The sequence below is a fragment of the Ailuropoda melanoleuca genome, chromosome 8 (genome assembly GCF_002007445.2).
Source record: "Ailuropoda melanoleuca isolate Jingjing chromosome 8, ASM200744v2, whole genome shotgun sequence".
Classification (NCBI taxonomy): domain Eukaryota; kingdom Metazoa; phylum Chordata; class Mammalia; order Carnivora; family Ursidae; genus Ailuropoda; species Ailuropoda melanoleuca.
In genome coordinates this window covers 21,323,161-21,345,252 of record NC_048225.1, presented here as the reverse complement: position 1 = coordinate 21,345,252, position 22,092 = coordinate 21,323,161, and the positions used below count along the sequence as shown (strand labels likewise).

At 43.7% G+C, this 22,092-nt stretch overlaps 2 protein-coding genes and 1 long non-coding RNA gene across 15 annotated transcripts in view; 1 reads left to right on the top strand and 2 right to left on the bottom strand.

Annotated features, from left to right (window-relative positions):
- Positions 1 to 1,276, bottom strand: part of DCPS (decapping enzyme, scavenger) — a 37,463-nt gene extending 36,187 nt beyond the window's left edge. For both annotated transcript variants that reach the window (XM_002926450.4, XM_034666060.1), the window contains exon 1: positions 1,054 to 1,276. In XM_002926450.4, coding sequence (XP_002926496.1) covers positions 1,054 to 1,254 — 201 coding nt within the window. In that variant the 5' untranslated portion in view covers positions 1,255 to 1,276. The remainder of the gene's footprint in view (positions 1 to 1,053) is intronic.
- LOC105240761 lies at positions 990 to 15,235 on the top strand. Its single transcript, XR_002144107.2, has 5 exons — positions 990 to 1,127; positions 1,773 to 1,805; positions 9,775 to 10,107; positions 10,351 to 10,550; positions 14,987 to 15,235. It is a non-coding gene; the product is annotated as an uncharacterized LOC105240761 (long non-coding RNA).
- The window catches only part of TIRAP (TIR domain containing adaptor protein), a 23,593-nt gene continuing 2,861 nt past the window's right edge, over positions 1,361 to 22,092 (bottom strand). For 2 of the 12 annotated variants that reach the window (XM_034666061.1, XM_034666064.1), the window contains exons 2-4: positions 11,806 to 12,006; positions 9,780 to 10,367; positions 7,077 to 9,180 (exon numbers count right to left, since the gene is read on the bottom strand). In XM_034666061.1, the coding sequence (XP_034521952.1) occupies positions 9,161 to 9,180; positions 9,780 to 10,367; positions 11,806 to 12,006 (809 nt within the window). In that variant the 3' untranslated portion in view covers positions 7,077 to 9,160. Of the gene's footprint in view, positions 1,487 to 2,160; positions 3,195 to 7,076; positions 9,181 to 9,779; positions 10,368 to 11,494; positions 11,523 to 11,805; positions 12,007 to 13,923; positions 14,020 to 15,535; positions 16,563 to 22,092 lie in introns of those variants that run through there. The other 10 variants (XM_019807186.2, XR_004627073.1, XR_004627075.1 and 7 more) reach the window with 10 other exon arrangements.

The window sequence follows — 22,092 nt, the reverse complement described above, 5'->3', positions numbered from 1 at the left end:
GGGGCAGCACTCACATCTTTCTTTTGAAAGATGCAAAGCTTCTCCACTCTCTTCTATTTTAGGCTTGCAGGGCCTCTGTCAAATTCTCCTCACTGTACAGATGAAGAAACATGTCGGAGAGATTAAGTGACTTGCCCAAGGTCGTACGAACAGTCAATGTGGAAACAGAAAGTTGAATCTGGGTATCCCAATTAACTCCTAGCTCACAAGTTCTCATGGATAAAATCTTCAGCAGGTGTCTGTAGACGGAATACAGGTGGAGCTAAGAGAACTAGATGGAACCTTGCAAACAAAACAAGAGACATAGAGGCATGGTAGCCTAGGCCAAGGTCCCCCTAATCCTCCCAAAATGAGAGCTCCTGCTAGGAGTTCTAAGAAACCCTAATACCTACCTATGGCTGGGCCTCCTCACTAGTTCCCAGGACGGTCTCAGTCTCTCCTCGGTCCCTTCTATAGAGCTGAGCACATGGTATTAAAGCCAGCTGTACCTACGTGTCTACCAGAAGATACTCTGCATCCCTGAAAATCAGGGAGGGTAACTTTCATCCCTGCATCCCCAGCACATAGCTCAGTGCAGGAAACGTGCAACTGAATTAGCAATTTAATGAACTGTCTCCTCGGTTAGGGCTGTGATCTTGCACAGCAGGGATCCTATCTCCTACAGTCTCTATGTCGTTCGGTACACGATCCAGCAACATTTACTGGGTTCCAAACACCTTTATATGTTAAATGAATACAAGATGAACGGTCCGGAGAATTCAACACGTGACTTTTAATCTGCAATACTCTCTACAAGTGTTAGTTACTTTTAGGAAAGGAGGACTTAGGCAAACTAACCCTACGTCTGTGGATTTCCTTGATTCTACGGGTAAACTTGTCTCCTGTACGCCCCCTCCCTCACGCAGTCTAGTGGTACACTCTTCCTCCCCCACAAGTAGTGCGATTGGTATTTTCCGGCCGAGCTCCGGTATAAAAAAAAAAAAAAAATCCGCCTCCAAGGCAGTGATTGGCTCACTGCGACCCACATCCCCGCCCAAGGCTGCCTAATGGTACCTTCCCATGGAGAAAAATGATTTTGTCCCTCGCAGACTCTCTCAGCACTTTTTTCACTCTAAAGCCGGAGAATGGTAAGCGCACAGGGGCGGAGGTACCATTCCCAACGCCCGCTTCCTTTTCCTCTATGCTGGTGGCTTCCGCCTCTTCGGCGTCCAGTTCGCGCTTTCTCTTGCTGGGTTGAGGCGCTAGGTCCGCCATGCTGCCCGGCCAGAGCTGTGCGCCTGCGCCAACCTCAGCCGCGGCCCCGCCCCTCTGGCCCTGCGGCGGCCGACGCGCCCCGCCTCCGCTAGGGCCCAGCGACTACAACTCCCGACGTGCTCCTCGGAGGAGCCTCTGAGCGTAGGTCTCTGTGACTTGTTCGCGATGAGTTTTTAATTCAGGCTGCTGCCCGCTGTCCCCTCGCGCTGGCCCGCCTGAGTTAAGGCTGGTGCTGAGGGAAGAGAAAAGAAGGCAGCGAGTCTCTAAGCAGGCCGGCTAACGATGCTGCAATGGAGGAGGCACCCCTCCGCCGCCCCCAGAGCTGAAAAACACTTTTTGGACTCCGTGGATGCTTTGACACCTGACACCCTGAGTTGAATACTGACGTTTTAATAAGAGTTATACCAACATTGCTTAGTTAGCGTGTAAGGAATGTTTCTGAAATCTGTTGAGCTAATCTTATGTCTTGGTCGATTTTTTATGAGAGCCATTAAGCCATTTCCATTTTCATTTCACAGAAATTTTCATCGTGTTCAGTGCCGAAAAGAAAGGTAAGTGAACAGGGCAGAAATACATTTTCAACACCTTCTTTTCTTCCAGGCTGGGGGCTTCTGCCTCCTCTGTTAATCTAGTTCGCTCACGTGTCTGCTATGCTATACAGGGACATGATTTGCAGCTTGAATATGACTCATCTGTCAGAATTTCTGTGTTGTTTTTTTTTTAAGATTTTATTGATTTATTTGACATACAAAGAGAGAACAGGCAGAGTGACAAGCAGACAGAGAGGGAGAAGCAGACTCCTGCTGAGCAGGAGCCTGATGCGGAACTCGATCCTAGGACCCTGGGATCATGACCTGAGCCGAAGGCAGACACTTAACCGACTGACCCACCCAGGCACTCCTACGGTTTTTTGTTTTTTTTGCCAGATAAAATTTTTACTTACAATTTCTCTTTGTAAGTTTCTTTTGTGGCCATTATTTCTGGCTAGTCCCTTTTTCCTTGGTGTTATTTGACAGATAGAATTTTTTTCAAATTTACTCAGTCAAAAATTGTGCTGTTTTTGCCAATGTCAGTTTTATTTTGAGTTTGTTTTTTTTAGACAAAAGTAATGGGGGAGGCAATTTTGGCAGTTGTCAGTCAGTCAATAACGAAGTGTACTGTATGTAATGTCCATGACCGTTTGCTTTTGGGTTGATTATTTCTACCAGAAATATTATTATGAATTGGATAAAAGGCCAACTGTTTTGTGAAGTAGAGAGCATTAGTAGGGAGACTTAGGATCTGGAATAATTATCTTCGGCCAAAAACATATGCTGCTTGTCCACAACTTTCCTGGAAAACTTCCCCCACCTTTTGGGAGTATACAGTAGGTCATAAACTATGTGGAAGTCCAAAACAAATGTCTTTGGGGGTAAATGGCCATAGCAAAACCTGTTCAAAAATCCAAGTCCTAGATCTTATGGAAATTTCTAAGTATGAATTCTCTTTCCCTTTTGTCGTCCCCCCATCCCCACACCAATCTTCTCCTCTGTTTCTCCTTCTCCCTCTCTCTCTATTCTCTCTCTGGAAGAGAATTTGAGCCAAGTATCTATGTTTAACAAAAAGAGCCCTGAATTAAGAGCCATGAAGTCTGGCCCCAATACTGACTATCTGTGCAACTTTGGGGAAGTCACTTACCCTCTCTAGGCTTCCATTTTCTTTGTGCCAGACACTGTCCATCCTGAACAAGCCAAGGGAGGTCTCTACTTTCATAGAATTCAAATTCAAATGGAGATGAGGAAAACAAATAGGATAATTTAAAATAATGATTAAATGTTGTTTATAGAGTAAAATAGGACAATGTGATAGAGCCTGGGGATAGGGAGGAGATAAGGTGGTCATGGGTGGCTTCTCAGGGAGGTGACGCTGAGCCGAGACTTGAAGGATGAGAAGTAACCAGCCTGTGAAGAGACCAGGAAACGTGTATTTCAGGCAGAGATGTCAGAATCTTGAAGACCCTAAAGCAGTAATGAGCTTGATATTTTTTGGAAACAAAAAATGGCCCTTGTGGCTGGAATGTAGTGAGCAAAGATGAGATAGAAAATTTAACTATAGAGAGATTTAGTTCATTACTGGCAAATTCACCAACACAGGTATAATTGGGATTCAAACATCCATAAGGTCAGAACTGCACTCCTAAAAAGGCCTGGCTCAAGGAAAGGATGAGCTCATAGGAAGCCTCAGCCACCATAGGACCTCTTAGAATACCAGACAGCAGAGTGCAGTGGACCTTTAGGGCAACACCAAAGGGCTTCCCTTGGCTCAGAGGCATTTGTCTGTTGATGATTTTTTAGTTCCTCTTGTTTGGAAACATTAGAAGGCCCTGCACTATCTATCTAATAGCCATTGGCCATATATAGGTATTTACATTTGAATTAATTTGAATTACATAAATTAAAAATTGAGTTCCTTAGTCAAACAGCCATGTTTCAAGTGCTTGACAGCCTCATACGGCTACTGGCTATCACACTGGACAGCACAGATATGGATCATTTCTACCTACACAGAAAGTTTAATTGCTGTATTAGAAGGTTATTACTGGCAAGTCTGTCAAGAAGCATTAATCCTTCAGTCTTCTTGAGGAATCTCAAAACTTCTCCCACATCTTTTTATTTTTTTTTTATTTTTTATTTTTTTTTATTTTAAAGAAGGACTAGACACTTCCACTTCAGGCCTTAGGATAGATGAGATATCCTAAAAACAGGTCAACTAAAAACACCTGAACATTCTGGCTACAAAATTAAAAACATCCATGTGGTTATATTGCTACTCTCTTAATAAAATTTTCAGAAATGAAAAATGTGGGAGCATGAGTCTATAGAATGGTAAGTGGACATTGAGGCTTAAGTTTTAAGAGTGATTGCTGGTTCCTAGAAGTCTAGAGCCTTGAGCTTTCAATGTGATGTTTGAGGCACAGGAGACAAGCCCTGGGGGTTTGTGAAAGTGAGGAATTGGAAGAGTGCATTTCCTTTACAGTCAAGATCTCTAAGGTTCACCAGCTGAATGGAAGGGCCAACTATTAAAAACAGAAGAAAAGCTCCCCCACTAAAGGAGACAAGATATTTAGGAAGGTTATCTGCCTCAACATCTGGCTGTGGAAGGAAGAAAAAAATCCCCTGAAAATTCATAACCACAGGCCAATCTTCACGCAGGTTTAGAATTCAGATTTGTACTGTCTATGTGATTCAGGAAATTCAAATCGAAAATTTATGTAAGCTGCTCTTGTATTTTTCATTGTGTGCTTACTCAATGCTAAATTGACTCCAGAAGAAATGGAAAGTCTAAATAGATCTATAACTCTTTAATTTTTTTTTATTTTTATTTTTTTTAAGATTTTATTTATTTATTTGACAGAGATAGAGACAGCCAGCGAGAGAGGGAACACAGCAGGGGGAGTGGGAGAGGAAGAAGCAGGCTCACAGCAGAGGAGCCTGATGTGGGGCTCGATCCCATAACGCCGGGATCACGCCCTGAGCCGAAGGCAGACGCTTAACCGCTGTGCCACCCAGGCGCCCCTAGATGTATAACTCTTTAAGACATTGAAATTTCAGTTTTAAGTCTTCCCATAAAGAAAATGCTAGGCCCAGATGGATTAACAGATGAGTCTACCAAACATACAAGGAACAATGAGTTCCAAGCTTAAACTCTTTAATGAATAGAAAAAAGGGACCACTCCCCAGCTATTTTTCAAATGAAGAATGATTGACGTATAATAGTGTATTAGTTTCAGGGGCGCCTGGGTGGCACAGCGGTTAAGTGTCTGCCTTCGGCTCAGGGCGTGATCCCGGTGTTCTGGGATTGAGCCCCACATCAGGCTCTTCAGCTATGAGCCTGCTTCTTCCTCTCCCACTCCCCCTGCTTGTGTTCCCTCTCTCGTTGGCTGTCTCTCTATCTCTGTCAAATAAATAAATAAAATCTTTAAAAAAAGAATAGTGTATTAGTTTCAGATGTACAACAGTGATTCGATATTTATATACATTACAAAATGGGGCACCTGGGTGACTCAGTGAGTTAAGCATCTGTCTTCAGCTCAGGTCATGATGCCAGGATCCTGGGATCAAGTCCCACATCAGGCTCCTTGCTCAGCAGGGAGCCTGTTTCTCCCTCTGCCTGCCACTCACCCTGCTTATGCTCACTCGCGCTCTCTCTCTCTGACAAATAAATAAAATCTTTAAAATAAATAAAAAATACATACATTACAAAAATGGTCACCACTATATGTCTTGTTACCATCTGTCACCATACAAAGTTGTTATAATATTACTGACTATATTCTCTATGCCATACATTACATCCCTGTGTCTTAATTACTTTATAACTGGCAAATTATACCTCTTAATTCCCTTCACCCATTTATCCACTCCCCAGCTATTTTAGAAGGCTGGTATAACCTTGGTAACACAACCAGAGAGGGATAATACAAGAAAAGAATTATGGGCCAATTCTACATATGAACATGGATGTAAAACCCTAAAGAAAACATTAGGAATCTGAATCCTGTGATTTGTAACAGAGGTGGTGTATTCATCATGGACAAATTGAGTTTACCCCAAGAATATTAAGGCTGGCTTAACATTGGAAAGTCTAACGTTATGCATTGTATTAAATGATTTAAAAGGGGAAAAAAAACACATCATCTTGGTAGATGGGGACATTTTAGATTAAATTTAAAACACACTCAAGATACGTAAAACTCTTAATTAGAAACAGGAAACTTACAACTTGTTAAAAAAAAATTTGCACCAAACCAAGAATCTATAACAAATACCACATTTAACAGAGAAATGTTGGAAGCATTCCCTTTAAAAGCATAAATGATACAAAGATCGTTGCTATTGTTACTTTCAACATACTGTCGGTCCTAGGCAGCACAGAAAGACAAGGAACTAAAGTTTTTTGTTTTGTTTTGCAAATTATATGATTATCTACAGAAACCAAAAAAGTCTGTGGTCTTTTAAGTAATTCAGCAGGTTGCTTAATATTAGATCAATATACAAAAGAATTGTGATCCTTTCTACCAGTAATAGATAAATATAAAAATACCTTTTACAGTGGCAACAGAAAATATGAAGCACTAAGGAAAAAATCTAATAAAAGTGACTGATAATAAAACTTTATTGAAATATATTTCATGATATCAATAATGGAGACATACCATTTTTCTGGAGAGAAAGATCAGTATAAAAAAGATCAATTCCTCCCACATTAATCTCTCATCTCAAAATAAGCCCAATAAAAATACTAATAGGCATCAAAACTTCTTAAAAACCGTAGTAAATGAGCTGATGTGTCACTGATGCAGGGATAAAAATCACGCCCACAAATGAAAATATATGATCTCACAATCACTGGGAGAGGAAAGGATGGATTGGCTAGTAGTCAGTAAAGAATGGCTATTCAAGTGGGAAAAAGAAATTGGACCTTTGACTTGCAAACCAAGAGCAACAACAACAAAATCAAACCCAAGCAAAACATCCTGGTGGATTAAAGACCTAAATGGGAAAGAGCTCCAGAAGAAATTATAGGAATAGGGAAGGATTTTCTTTTTTTTTTTTTTTTTAAAGATTTTATTTATTTATTTGACAGAGAGAGACAGCCAGTGAGAGAGGGAACACAGCAGGGGGAGTGGGAGAGGAAGAAGCAGGCTCCTAGCAGAGAAGCCTGATGTGGGGCTGAATCCCAGAACGCTGGGATCACACCCTGAGCCGTAGACAGACGCTTAACGACTGCGCCACCCAGGCACCCCAGGGAAGGATTTTCTAACTATGACACAAAAACACAGATTACAGTAATAGGTAAACGTTTTTTATATTAAAAAAATAAAACTTTCTGTTCTTTAAGATACATTTTTTTTTGAAAACTCCTAAAAACATACATAGTTTTAATACAGAAGAATAAAATAATGCCTGGGATTTGCCTCAAAGGGATCTGGTGGGGAGGGAATTGGAGTTATTGTTGATATGAGCTTAGCCCTGAGTTGGTAACTGTTGAAGCTGGGTGATGGGTATATGGGGATTCATCAGATTTTTCACTTTCCCTTTAGTGTATGAAATACATAGAACTTCTCATAAAAAAGAGAAAAAGAATATTATGGCAATAGGATACCAGTTTTCACCCACCAGATCAACAAACATTTTACATACTGATGATTCTACATGTTTAGTAAGAACATGAAAAAGTGGGAAATCTTATACACAAATGGTAGGAACATAAACTGACATTACCAGTTTGGGTAGATTTCTACCCAAACTGAAGATGTGTATTTACTACCCAGCTGTTCCCCATCCTAGAAAATCTCACTCATGGAAACATGTACAAAAATGTTCATAAGCTCATTGATTTTGATAGCAACAAATGGGAAACATCCAAATGTCCGTTTGTGGTATATTTACATACTGAAATGAAAGTGAATTTCCTGGCATTACACGCATCCACATGGATCAATCTTACCTGTGTTCAACAAAAAGAATTTGTAGAATACAAACATTGTAATACCGTTTACATACAGTACAAAACCATATAAAGGTAAACCTGTCAGGGATGTGTAAGTGGAAAGCTAACTGATAAATTCAAAATTCAGAATGGTGATTACTTCTAATGGGAGAAGGGAGGAGAAGGTGATTAAGGGCACAAAGGGGGCACCATAGGGATTTTAAGGTTTTGCTGCTTAAGCTGGGTGGAAGGTACATGAGTGAACATTATATTTAGTCTTTTTGTATGTAATAAAATAATTCATAATTATAAATTTTTTCCTACTATATATAAATGTCAGCTCGTGTTTAACACCTGAAACTAATGTTAATATGTTAATTATATCTCAAGTATATATGTATAAGTTTTTTCCAGTGAAAGGAGGGGACATGGGAGGGGGAAGTAAGAGAAGAGGCACAAAAGTACCCATCGGGGGAGTAAGTTCATTTCGGTTCAACAACAGACTTATCGAGAACAGACTTATGTCCTACCTGGTACATAATCATCTGCCAGAAGAAAACTGCTGACCGCTCTCGGTACAGAGGTAAAGAAGCTTGTACCTTTGATGAGGCCCCTATGAGTGAAAGCATCGGTGGGGTGGCTGGGCTTCTGCCCCAGCAGTAGGGTAGGGGCTGAGCTCTTCCTGCTCTTCACCCCACCTGCTCCCTGCTCCCTCCTGTCTATTCAGAATGGTTTCTAGGTTTGCGTCTTCATGACACACATGAAATAAAAATAAATACGGTACAGTGCTGAATGCATCTTTCCTGTAGTCTTCCGGTGCAGACAATGCTCCTGGGAAGGACAAGGGCAGTAGTGTGTGACGGGCTAGGTACCTGTTGCTTTCTCCTGATGCCAGGCTACTGGGGACACCAGCCGTGCTGAAGCGTGTAGTGCAGGCTTCTAGCTCATTAACCGGGTGAGTCACCTCTTCGGAGGGGATGCATCTCTAGACCAGTGCCCAGTTCCAGGGCAAGAAGATGCAGGTATGTGCCAGGTTTTGTTGTGTCCAGGGAGGCAGGAGGCAAAACAATGGTGATCATCTTGGTATCAGCACCTCCTGCCACCCACGATTTCTGGCTTCCCCATGGCCTTCCTGGGGAGGCCCCAGTTTCCTCATGCCTTCCTGGGGAGTCCCCAGCTTCCCCATGACCTTCCTGGGGGAGTCCCCAGCTTCCCCATGGCCTTCCTAAGGAGCCCACAGTAATGGGTGCCTGGTGGGCAATCTGACCCCAGGATTACATACAAAGTGCTACAAACTCCAGTTCCTTACACCTCATCACAGCGGCTGGAATCCAAGGCCCTGTGATGCCCTGTGAGACCCTGTGAGGCCCTGGGCTCTTCCACTCGATTTTCAGCTCACTCCAACTTTCCGGGTCCCATGGTGATGTAAGAAGTTTCAGCTGATGGTCTGCAGATCTGCAAGAGAGCAAACAGAATCACAGGGCTTGTCACCCTTCCCAAATCCCAGCATCTCCGTTTCCCCCAGTAGGTCCCGCCTATTCTAACTTTTTATTTCACTTCCAAACCCACTGTAATATAATGCCCCAGCCCCACCCCCAGATACACAGTGCTTTCCTATTATTTTGCACGATTTTGCCTTACTAAGCTAGTGTCCCTGCCGGCATTTTCCTGGCTCTGGGTGGACATCTCCAACCTGACTTCAGTGAGAGAAACCTGATACTATTCGTACTTGTAATGATAATAACGGCTGATATTTATTGAGAACTTGCTAGGCGGTAGGCTCTGCCTGTTAGGAGTACTTTACACGTGCAGGGCCGTGGTCTGAACACTTGTGTAGTGTACATACTTATTTAGGTACATAGTAGCATTCCCATTTTACCAATGGGGAAACCCAAATACAGAGGGGTCAGATAAGTTTCACAAGGAGCAGTCTTTTCCAGAGCCTGCATTCCGAGCTACTGGGCTACAGTAGCTGTCTCCTAAAAACCAAAGCAGATCAGACGCTGTGGCCCTGTGGCCGAGCTCCCTTTCTCCCTTGCCTCCCAATAGCTTACAACGCATGACAGCTTCCTTGACTTGGCGGAAGCCGCCGTCGGGGCCCCGGCCATCCACGAAGTACATGAAGCGGAGCTCGGCAGGGTAAGCGGCTCTGGTGAGGCCCGACATCAGCGGGATGGTGCGGCCCTCTGCCCCAGGGGCCTCGCTCAGGGCCTGCAGCATCTGGTACTTGCACCACGGGTCCTGCAGGAAGCCTGGGGTGATGAGCAGCACGCGGCAGTGACTGCTACTCAGTGCCTGGCACAACTCGGACACGATGGCGCCGCCTGGGGTCGCATCCCGAAGCTGCAGGAAGCAGCGCAGGCTGGCAGTGCTGCCCTCCAGGTAGGAGACCAGCTCCTGGGCGGCCGCCAGGTCCTCCTCACTGTGGCACACACAGACATCGTAGTCCTTGCTCCAGCGGCCACCCCTGCTGCTGCTGCTGCTATCACCCACGCATGTGGGTGGGGAGGTGGGAGACAAGGCTGAGCTGAGGCCCAGGGGTGGGGGGTCATCCTGGGAGCTCGGCTGTGAAACGTCCCTGGAGCTGCTCTCTGCAGAGTCCGGCAGCTTCTTGGGTTTCGACAGGACCTGCCTGAACCAGTCTGTAGGGGAGAGAAACACTCTCAGGCCGGGTATTCTCACCAGACTGTGTCCTCATGGTCCTGCACAGAGGACCCCGCACCCGGCAGGTCCGCCCATGGCCCCGCACTGACAAACCATGCCACCTGACTCTCAGAGACCTGCTGCTCTGCTCTTTTGTACATGCTTCAGGACTTGCCTTCAAGGTACCATTATCTTTAAAGGTTTGGGGAAGTCATAAAAACTCTGGCTGTTTTATGAGTTGTGAGAATGTAATATACAGCATACTGGCTGTAGTTAATAATACGGTATTCCCTATTTGAACATTGCCAAGAGCGGAAACCTTAAAAGTTCTCATCACAAGAAAAAAAGTTCTGTAATTATGTGTGGTAACGGATGTTAACTAGAGCTTGCGGTGATCATTTCACAATATATACAAATACTGGACCATTGTATTGTACTGCCGAAACTAATATAATGTATGTCAGTTAGACTTCAATAAATAAATAAACAAAACGCCTTTGGTATAACAACAATATGGGGAAGAAAGAACTCTGACTTTCACCAGCCTGATTAGGAAAGATGACTTTTTCCCAGGCCCTTTGATTTCTGGTACTGTCAGCTTGCTACTTCCCACTAGTGCTGACTAGCCAACCATCGGCTAGTCTGTAAGTAGAGCTGTGTTAAACTGGTCAGGATTAATCAGTTCCCAAACTCACTCTCTGCAGTGAGGGCAGGTGGATTTAGACTAAGGTGCGCTACCCACTATGGGAGGGAAAAAGGGGAGGGGTTGGCATCTGTTTGGCCCCAAGAAATCCCAGATTATTGCTAAATGGTAAAAACAAAAGCACGGAAAAGGGTTACTGCTCAGAGCTCCCGAAGAGCGGAGAGCCTGTGATTCACAACCTACACTTTGGAGCCAGGCATAGATCTGATTGTGGACCTGCAGCTTGCTTGCTGTATGACCTTAAGCAAGTCAGTCTATGTCTACCATTTCCTCATCTGTAACATAGGTTCATTTTAACTGTTGTTGAAGATTAACTGCGTGTCTGATATATTGTAAGTATTCCATAATGAGATCAGCTCGGCTTCCCCAGCTTTCAATAAGGACAGAAAGTTTAGTGTTCTGGAGATTAGTTTGTTTTCTCACTCTGCTTGGCTCCTTCCTCTGAATGGGTCTGAAAGACATTGATGACAAGAAACACAATGCTAAGTGCTCAGCACCATGGTTACCGGGTTAGCAAAATTAGCTGAGCATGCATGGAAAAGCTGTGAGCGCAAACGACTGAAGGTTCTATGATGCATGCCTCTCTCCTCACTCACCACAAAGCATCTGGGCTCTGAGGTCAAGGGGGGAGCCCAGGAGCCCACCATGGTCAGCCTCCCTGCATCTCCTGCGGCATGTGGGCCAGGGAGCCCTCCCACCTCGCCATCAGGAACACTGAGGAGGAGTGCACTCACAGCTGTGAACAAGAGTGGAATCAGGAGTCGGCTTCCACTCACCAGCCATCTTGCCCAGAGGCTTCTTGGACCGGGAGCGAGGAGCTGGGAAGGAGGATGATGATGCCATGGTATGGGGCTCAAAACTAACCCCATGAGACCAGGCATTGGTAAAGTGAGAGAAGGGAGGGGACTCAGTCTTGACCTTATGGAACAGCCATCCTATAAGAGACAGAGAGAGAGGATCACAAAAATTGTACTTACCTTACTCTCAGTCCCAGTGTGTGGGCTCTAGATGTTCTCTCCTAGCGCCTGTCAGAGGCTCAGTCTTTCTACTGGTCCTTGATCCCTATCCCTCATTTACCACTGTGATTAGATCTGGCTTCCAGAAAAACCTAGATCTGCGGAGAGTGGTGAGACAGAGCGGGAGCCCGGCGTGAGCAGCTGAGTGACTGTCCCCCACTGCACCTGGCCTGGAGCACCCTGGGCTTCCGGGGCAAGGCAGCTGGCAGGAAGCTCATCATGCGGACTTCCAGCGTGGGAGGAGTGGAGAAAAATGGCGGCGGAGTAGGAGGCCCCCCTGCCCCAGCACAGCTAGAGAACTCTCAAGTCATCCTAAATACCCCCAGAAATCGACCTGAAGGCTGGCAGGACAAGCTCCACAACTAAAGGGAGAAAAGAAGCCACATGGAAGAAGGTAGAAAGTGCGGAGACTTGGTGTAGGGGAGAAATGGATCCTGGCTGCTGCGGAGGGGAGGGAGCTGGGACCGTGGAGAAGGGCTGAGAGAGAGGAGCACACAGGAGATGCGCACACGAACATTTTACCCAAAGCCAGTGGGTTCGAAGGCAAGAGGGGCCGAAATTTATGAGATTTTGCAACCAGCGGGGCTTAAAGCCTGGAGTTTTCAAGATCGGAGGACTCGGCTGGGATAGAGCTCCCAAGATGCTGCCTCGCTCCTGGAGAGAAGGCGGCACGCACCTGGGGGCAGACGGCTTGGAAACTGCCATCTGAAGAGCGCCTGGGGCATGCAGGGGGCAGATTAATCACTCTTCCCCTGAGAAGCAGCGGTCACAGAGACAGAGACACATTTCCAGGAACAAAGGAGTTGGCCAGCACCATTTCCCTGCTCCCCCTCAGCATAAACAGAGCCACCAGCAGGAGGCAGCTCTGGGGGGACCTTGGCTGCCCAACCAGCTTACACCAGTCCCTGCCCCCCTGCACTCGGGTGGGACTGCCCCTCTCCCTCTCCGACAAGCTTGTTTGATTCCCCAGGGGGGCTGCCCCCTCCACCAGAAGACTCAACACAAACCACTGCCCACACCACACCTCCTGACCAAAGTGTTCTGCAGGGCTTCAGCTCTAGTGGAAGGAGTATCAGGTCTTATTTAACAAGCAAACCAGAGCACACCTAGTTAGAATTCACCTCATTCAGGCCAGGAACCAAACACTGCTCATCGCAGGCAAGGAGAGCCTCTCCAGACAACTGGCCTGAAGGACAGAGCAGCCAGAACACAGCAGCAGAGTGCATGAGGCACACACCAGAGACTCTAACTGAAGTGCCAGGCCCTGGGCACTACGGGACCTCTTCTTCATAAAGCCACTGCTTTCAGGAGCAGGAGATATAACTGGCTTTTCTAACACAGAGAAGAAGGCAGAGACTTAGATAAGATGCAAACACAAAGGAAAGTATGCCAAATGAAAGAACTGAATAAGGCCACAGCCAGAAATCTAAGAAAAACAGGTACAACTAGTCTGTCTGATAGAGAATTTAGAGTAACACTCATAAGGTTGATCATTAGACTTGAGACAATTAAAAACTTCAGGGAGACCCTTACTGCAGAGTTAAGAAATGGTTGTTCAGAGATAAAGAGGGGGATAAATGAGATGGTAAACAGGTGTGATGCAATGAACAGCAGGGTGGAAGAAGCAAAGAAACAAATTAGTGACCTAGAAGGTAATCAAGCAGAACAAAAGAAAGAAAAAAGGATTATGCAAAACAAGAATAGACTTAGGGAACTGAATGACTCCATCAAACATAATAACATTTGTATTATAGGGATCCCAGAAGGAGAAGACAGAGAAAAGGGGGCAGAAAATTTATTTGAAGAAATAATAGTGTAATAATAAGGAAAACTTACCTAATCTGGGGAAGGAAACAGATATCCAGATCCAAGAAGCATGGAGAATCCCCAACAAAATCAACAAAAGCAGATCCACAGCAAGACCTAATTAAACTGGCAAAATATAGCAGTAAGGAAAAAATCTTAAAAGCAGCAAGACAAAAGAAGATGGTTACTTATATAAGGGAAAACCCATAAGGCTAGCAGCAGATTTTTCAGCACAAACTCTCTAAGCCAGAAGGCATGATTTATTCAAAGAGCTGAGTAGGAAAAGTCTGCAGCCAAGAATACTCTTATCCAGCAAGGCTAACATTCAAAATAGAAGGAGAAACAGAGAGTTTCACAGACAAATAAGGACTTCCTGTGTCAATGCTGAAATCGGAGGACAGTTGCTATTTGGATAAATAACAATGTATCCAGATAGATGCCGAGCAGTGTAGAGAGAGCACGTGCAAGAAACCTTGGGAGACTTCCTCCAGTCAGCCTTCCCCTGAATAACTCCCTCCATCCACCTATCCATCTGCCCATTGAAACACCCTCCCTCCTTTCCTCCCTTCCTTCCTCCTTTCCCCTCCTTTCCCCTCTCCCTCAGTCGGCTCAGAGAGATAGCGTCACATACTGGTAATGTCTACAGGCTCTACAGACAGAGTGCCTGATTCTCACCTCTTATTAACTGTGGCCTTTGGCAAGCTACTTAATCTTGCTAAGCTTCAGCTTCTCCATCTTTGTCCTGGAAATAAAACTCAAACCTCCTCAGCTTTATGGTGAAGACCACACGACATAATTTATGTAAAGTGCTAATGATTCAGCATACAATGTTCAGAAAATAGTGTGGGTTAGTATGTATTTAAAATAATCTAGATATTGGAGGGATATATTACGTTCATGGTTTAGAAGACTCAGTATTGTAATTTTCCCCAAACTAATCTTAAGGTCGGTGTTATTCAAATTCTGGAATTTATTTTTTTTGTGGGGGGAGCAGGGATTGTCAAACTGCTTCTACATTTGTATGGAAATGCAGAGGACCAAGAATCTCTTCCATGGGCAATTTGTTGTGTTTCCTTCCCACCACGATGACCAGGATACCCCGATGGTGGAGGCTCTTTCAGCCTCGGTTTCTAGGAAGACAGTATGTGGAGCAGAGCCGTCCCTCATCTGAGGCGGAGTTGCAGTGTTTGCATGGGAAGGGCTGCTGGAGAACTTGGCCCTAGAGCTGGAGCAGTGGGCAGAGCTGCCTGCTTTCTCACTCTGACCTAGCTGCACAGGTCAAAACAGACCTCTGGGAACTCACAGAAAAACTACTTGTTTTGTGAAACACACAGAAATAAATGTCCAAGTTGAAAGAATGTTATCCAAGGCTGAGGATGATGCTTTGTTCACTGCCAAATGGTATACACGTTTAGGCCAAGCCAGTAACTATCAGACAAGTTACTGATGACTCATGAAACTCTATCAAAGTTCAAAAAAAAAAAAGACAGAACTTAAACCAGTGCAGCAAAGGGGCAGAAAGAAGAAGTGAGTGGGCACGGGAACCAGAGACATCTTGAAAGAGAAGAGCAGTTAGCTGCTAAGCCAGCCAAGGGGACGTGAACAGGCGAACATTGTCATATATGTGTTTTTCTTTTCCTACCTCATATTCTTTGGATTTCAGACGGCCTGAGTGGTACACTGAAGTTAAGGGAGTGCCTGATAACCACTGATTTTGAAATCCTTTTCCAGGTCTGGGGTCACCGTCCCTCGACATCTTCATTTCAACCATTCCAGACGCCCTTTCTTTCTCCTAGTAGTAGACATAATGTCTCTGGGTTTTTATATTATTTAAATATTTTGTCAATTTTGTCTTAATTTTAAAATTCATTATATGGCCTTGATATACTTACAAACTGGAGAATCACTTGATATTCTTAATGATAGTTTAAAGGTTAGAAACTAACCTAATACTTTCATCTTCTTAACAGATGTAGGTTTAAAAGTTTCAGTTTCTCATTTTATGACATGACTTGCCCTTTTGGCCACACATGCTGATTTTTGGTAATTGCCTTTTTTCATTACTTGGTTAAGAAGAAATCCAGTTGCCCAACAGCATCTGCCACTGTAAGTGGGTTGGTATAAGCCCTTGGGACTATTGTTACAGAAATGTTTAAATACAGGAAAAAAGTGCATCTTTGACATAGCATAATTGAGCAAGATGGCAGGTTAAGTTCTATAACCCTATACACTGCCTACTTCCTGGAATCTAAAACTCCAGTGCACCTTGCTTGTTATCTTTCAGTTCCTGTGCAGCTGAAGCTATGAGGCTATCACACTTAAATATGCTTTGATCTTTACAAGATTTAGTACTGGTCATATATTGAGATAGAGGAGACAGCTGTCAAACAGATGAGAAGATACGAACCTAAATCTCCAAATGGAAGGTCTGATTACTCCCACTGTCTAGTCTTGGATTTGTTGTGTGGCCTCAGGTATAGCCATGTTTCCTTGTGCTTTTTAAAAATTCATAAAGGAAAATGATATTTATCTAAATACCTACTTTGTAGATAATTACAAAGGCTTGATAGAAAATTAGTAAAAGCTTCTTTTTAAAAAGCAACAGTGGGACGCCTGGGTGGCTCAGTCAGGTAAGCGTCTGCCTTTGGCTTGGGTCATGATCCCAGGGTCCTGGGATCGAGCCCCATATTGGTCTCCTTACTCAGCGGGAAGCCTGCTTATCCCTCTGCCTGCTACTCCTCCTGCTTGTGCTTGCTCTCTCTCTCTGTGTCAAATAAATAAGTAAAATCTTTATTAAAAAATCCTAAAAAAGCAACAGCTTTAGTATTTTTTAGAATGCTTTTGCAGTATTATATGTAGGAATATATTATGTGAGGGAAATATTACAAGGTTTCACTGTACAAAATACAAAGTGTATTAAGTATTATCCAATACCTAATAGGTGTCCAATCTATTTTACAGGGAACGTGCTGAAACCTATGAAGATATATGATTAGAATATGTATTTTATATAATTCATATTACATTACTGTTAAGCTGGAATCACTGTCTGTGGTGGACAGGATAACAGTCCCATAAAGATGTCCACATCTAAGCCTCAGAAACAGTGAATATGCTACCTTCCATGGCAAAAATGGACTTTGCAGATGAGATTAAGGATCTTGAGGTATGAAGGGTATCCTGGATTATCCAAGAGGGCTCAGTGTAATCACAAGGGTCCTTCTAAGAGGCAGGCGGGAGGGTCAGGCTGAGAGTGGGAGTGACAACGGAAGCAGAGGTCAGTGTGATTCGGGGCCAGGAGCAGGGAATGCAGGCAGCCTCTAGAAGCTGGAAAAGGCAAGGAGATGGATTCTTCTCTAGAGCATCCAGAAGGAACCTAGCCTTGCCAACCCATTTTAGACTCCTGACCACCACAACCAGAAGCTAATAAATGTCTGCTGTATTAAGCCACTAAGTTTTTGGTGATCTGTTACAGAAGCAGTCGGAAACTATTACACTCTCTTCGATTGTCTGCCCTGCTAGTGAACGGAGGAAGCACTGAATCTGACTATTAAAGACTGGTCTGTTTCAAGGTTTCAGTTGTTTGAAAGAGTTCTTTACTTCTTTGATGAGTAAATTATCCTGACACTTGATTTTGACTTTAAATTAAGAACAGTGGTTTCAAAGGTTAAGTTTGCTTCTCAAACATTTGCTAAAACACTTGTTGGGCAGGATCGTGAGGACTTGCAGGACAGTGTCACTTAAAGTGCTCAATTTAATTGTTAATAGCTTGATAGATACAATACTGTGTTTCCAAGAGTGGTTTGCAGACTCATAGACAGGCCCTAGGGTGGTCCCCATGTTCACACCTGTAAGTGTGGGCCAGACCCATGGCTTCTAACCAGCTGAATATGGCAAAGATTATGGAATGTCACTCACCTGGTTACATTACCATATATGTGATGTGTACATGTGTGTATATGCATTTGTATGTATATACACACACACTATGTATATTTACTATATAAGATATGTACACGTGGAGCACCTGGCTGGCTCAGTCAGTAGAGTGTTTGATTCTTGAACTTGGGGTCATGAATTCAAACCCCACATTGGGTATAGAGATTACTTTAAAAAAAATAACAATATATTTAAAAAGATGTCTACGTGTGAATATAGCATATATATGAATATTGTGTCATAGTTATGTATAACACATACTTGTGTATGTGTGTTTAAATCCATCTTAGCGGACTGGAGAGAGATTCCTTTACTGACTTTGAAGAATTTGCCAGCCTTGTTGTGAGAGGGCCAGTGTCAAGAAATTGCAAGCAGCCTCTAGAGGCTGCGTGCTCTCTGGAAGTAACCTCTAGAGAAGTAATCTCCAGCTGACAGCCAGCAAGAAAACAGACCTCAGTCGTACAACTGCACGGAGATTCTGCCAACAAAGAACCCGAGGGAGCTTGGTAGTGGATCTTTCCCCATTTGAATTCCCAATGGCACTGTAGCCCCAGCTAATATCTGGACTTACGCCAGGTAAGACCCCAGCAGAAGACTCAGCCAAGCCTTGCCTGGGCCCTTGATCCACAGAAATGATGAGATAATAGACAGGTGTTGGTGTATACTGATTTTGTGGTCATCGGTTATGCAGCCCAGAAAACAAATACAGGGACTAACTGCAATGATGGTTTAAAATGCCAGTTCCTTGTGCCCCCTCCCAAATCTACTGAAGTCAATCTCTGGGTGAAGCTCGGGAAACTGATTTTTAAACAAGTACCCCAGGATTCCGACATACCTAAGAAGATTGGTCCAGTGGGTTATGTCAGTGGTTCTCAAACCAAGCTGCATATTGTTATCACCTAGAGAGCTTTTAAAAAATATAGATATTCCTGGAAAACCTTATTCAGTATTTCAGGCATGGGGCCCAAGAATCCATTTTTGAAGAGCTGTCTAGGAAATTCTGATCCAGGGAACCACTGGTCTCAATTTATGTTGTTACTTATATTTATAAGCAGTGAAATGATTGAAAGCAGCCTAGTAAATCTTGAGATTGAATTTATGAAATAAATTCCAAATGACTGATTCTGCTATAAAATCAAATTTAAGATGGAACTCTAGCAGGCAGAAAACAGTCAGAATTCTGGTTGATTAACTGAAGTCTCATGACCTGTATTAAAATAAATCATGTTCGCTGGCACATATGCTTTCAACACTATATTTTATAAATTTTGAAGACTTTAAAAATGTCAAAAAGTATATATGTGTGCATGTGTGTGTATAACAGCACCCATTTTTAAAAATTTAATTATAAGTCAAAAGTATTATAACTTTGGTTATTCAAATCTAAAACTTCAGCTGAAGTTCAGTCCCATGGGAACATATCTTACTGATCATACATGAATGGGAAGCATTATAATTAATGTTGATGTATTTTGCAAAAAAGTAGCAAACTGGCCTTTGGGAAACTTCAGTTTCTCAGTTTTAAAAAATTCTCTTTGTTTTGAAACTATATCATACAGGTACTAAAGCTCATTTTAACTAAAATGGTGTAAATTGATTTTGGATTTACTTTGCAGTAGATGTGATGTAGATATGCAGCACTGAATGTAATATAGATTGTGTCAGTAGTAAACTTCTGGATCGATCCGGTTTACAAATTATGCCAATTGTACACCCTTTTACAATAGTTCCCTGTTGAGCTTACAAAACGACTACTTTATGTATATATCTATTTAAAAAAGGCTTTGGGAGGCATAGATTAAAAAAAAAATACCTAAGATCTTAAAGAAGAACAATGCTGAGAGCTTCCACCACCAGAATCATATAGGCTTATTATAAAGCATTATTTAAGGCAGCATGCTATTGGTGCACAAGTGGACGGATGGATGGAAGAACAGGGTGTCTAGAAACAGACCCATATCCATACAGTCTCCTGATGTATGACAAGGCTGACACCACCAACCAGTGGGGAAAATGGTGCTATGTCAATGTTGAGAGCCTTGCAGAAAACAATAAATCCTGACCCATATCTCACACCATACAAAAAACTTAATTTCAAAAGGATGGTAGATGTGAGAATGACAATAAAGCTTTTAGAGGAAAATATAGGAGATTCTCCCCCCGACTTCATCTTCTGATTATTTAAAATTGAGATGTAATTGACATGTAACATATTAGTTTCAGGTGCACAACACAGTGATCTATGTATACACTGTGAAACGGTCAGCACAATAAATCTAGCTAACACCCATCACTACACAGTCACACACTTTTTTTTCTTGTGATGAGAATAAATCCACTCTGTTAGCAAGCTTCAAATATGCAATACAGTTTTGTGATCTAGTCACCAAGCTGTAAATTTACATCCCCAGGATTTCTTTATTTTATGACTGGAGTTTGTACCTTCTGACCACCTTCACTCATTTTGCCCACCTACGACCCCCTGGGGTAAGCAATGATTTTTTTCAACTGGTCATAAATAATACAACCACATGGGGGGGGAGATAAATTGGGCAATATTAAGATGACGAACTTTTGTTCAAAAGACACCTTCAAGAGAGTGAAAAGGCAGTCTCTTAAAAATACATATCCAATCAGTGTTTCATAACCAGAATATTTAAGAACTCTTACAGACTAGTAAGAAAGCGATAATCTATTGAAAAAAAATGGGAAGAAGGATTGAACACTTCGCAAAAAGTATATCCAAATGCCCAACAGACATGAAAAGATGCAGATTCATTAGACACAAGAGAAATGCGAATTAAAACCGCAGTGCAACACCACTGCCCAGAGCCGCACCGAGTAGAATGGCTACAATGAAAAAAAGAGACGATACCGAGTATTGGTAAAGATGTTGAGGAATAGGAACTCACACGCTGCTTGTGGGAGTGTAAACTCGTACAACCCCTTGGAAAACAGTGTGGCGCTCAAGGATGCTAAAGTGGAACATAAACACGCCCACAATTCCACTCTTAGGAATATACCCACAGAACTGCTGCATACGTCCACGTCCACCAAAAGACAACCCCAAGAACCCTCGCGGCGCTATTTAAAAAAAAAAAACCAATCTGGAAACAACTCATGTCCATCGACCCAAGTGTCCAGAAGAAAGCAGAAATAAATTGGACTCTATCTGCACAGTGCAAAATCACACATCAGTTGGGATAAATGAATCACCGCTAAATGCAACACGGCTGCATCTCACATACTGAGTATGAAGTACTCAAAATTACACAAAAATTGGGTGCACATAAGCCCACATATCAAAAGTTCAAAACCAAGTCAACTTTTTCTGATGTGAGAAGCCAGGATAAGAGTTGCCCTTAGATGCAAGTAGTCATTGGAAGTGGACATTGGGGGCTTCTGGAGTGCTAGTGACATTTTTTTTATTCTGGATGCAGGCTGCACGGAAAATGTTCACTGTAAAAACTGGGTAAGCTGTACACTTAAGATTGTGCAATTCTCTGTACGCAGGTCGTATTTCAAGTTTCTTAAAAGTTAAAAAAAAAAATAGCTGTGACTTTCTCGGACAGTCACTCCTGGCCCTAGGAGCCCTCCTAGCTGCCCTCAGGCTTNTTAAAAGTTAAAAAAAAAAATAGCTGTGACTTTCTCGGACAGTCACTCCTGGCCCTAGGAGCCCTCCTAGCTGCCCTCAGGCTTAGGTGTCCCAGCTACCAGAGTACTGCCGACTGCCCCTCTCTCGGCGGCACTGACCAGGGTCGTGTTGTGATTTCTAATTTACCCGTCTTCGGGGGCAGGACCGGGCCGACCCTTCCCTGTCCAAAGTTGTCACTCCCGCACTGCACACGTTGCCCTGCCCAAGACAGACGTTCGTGAAAGAAATGCCTCCGTAGGTCATGGACCCCAACTAAAGCCATGTTCCTCCTGGAACACTCCCGCAAAGACCATCAGAAAGAGCAAAGAAGGATGTGAGGACACTGTGGTAGAAACACTACAGTTAAAGACGGAAACAACCGGGCCGGGCTCTTCCACCCACACTGAAGGGGGGGCTCCCTGCACAAGCTCCTTCGCGACGGAGAAAGTGACAGCTTTCTTGGAGAGCCTGTTCACCCAGTTTCCGCGTTCAGGGGGCTGGAGGCAGCCAGGTAAAGGGGCAGGAGAGAGGAAGGCGGTCCCCCGGGCAGCCGTGCCGCACGGCCGGGGCGCAGGGGTACCCCAGTCCCCGCGGACTCCGCCCCCGGCCCGCCCTCCCCCTCCCCC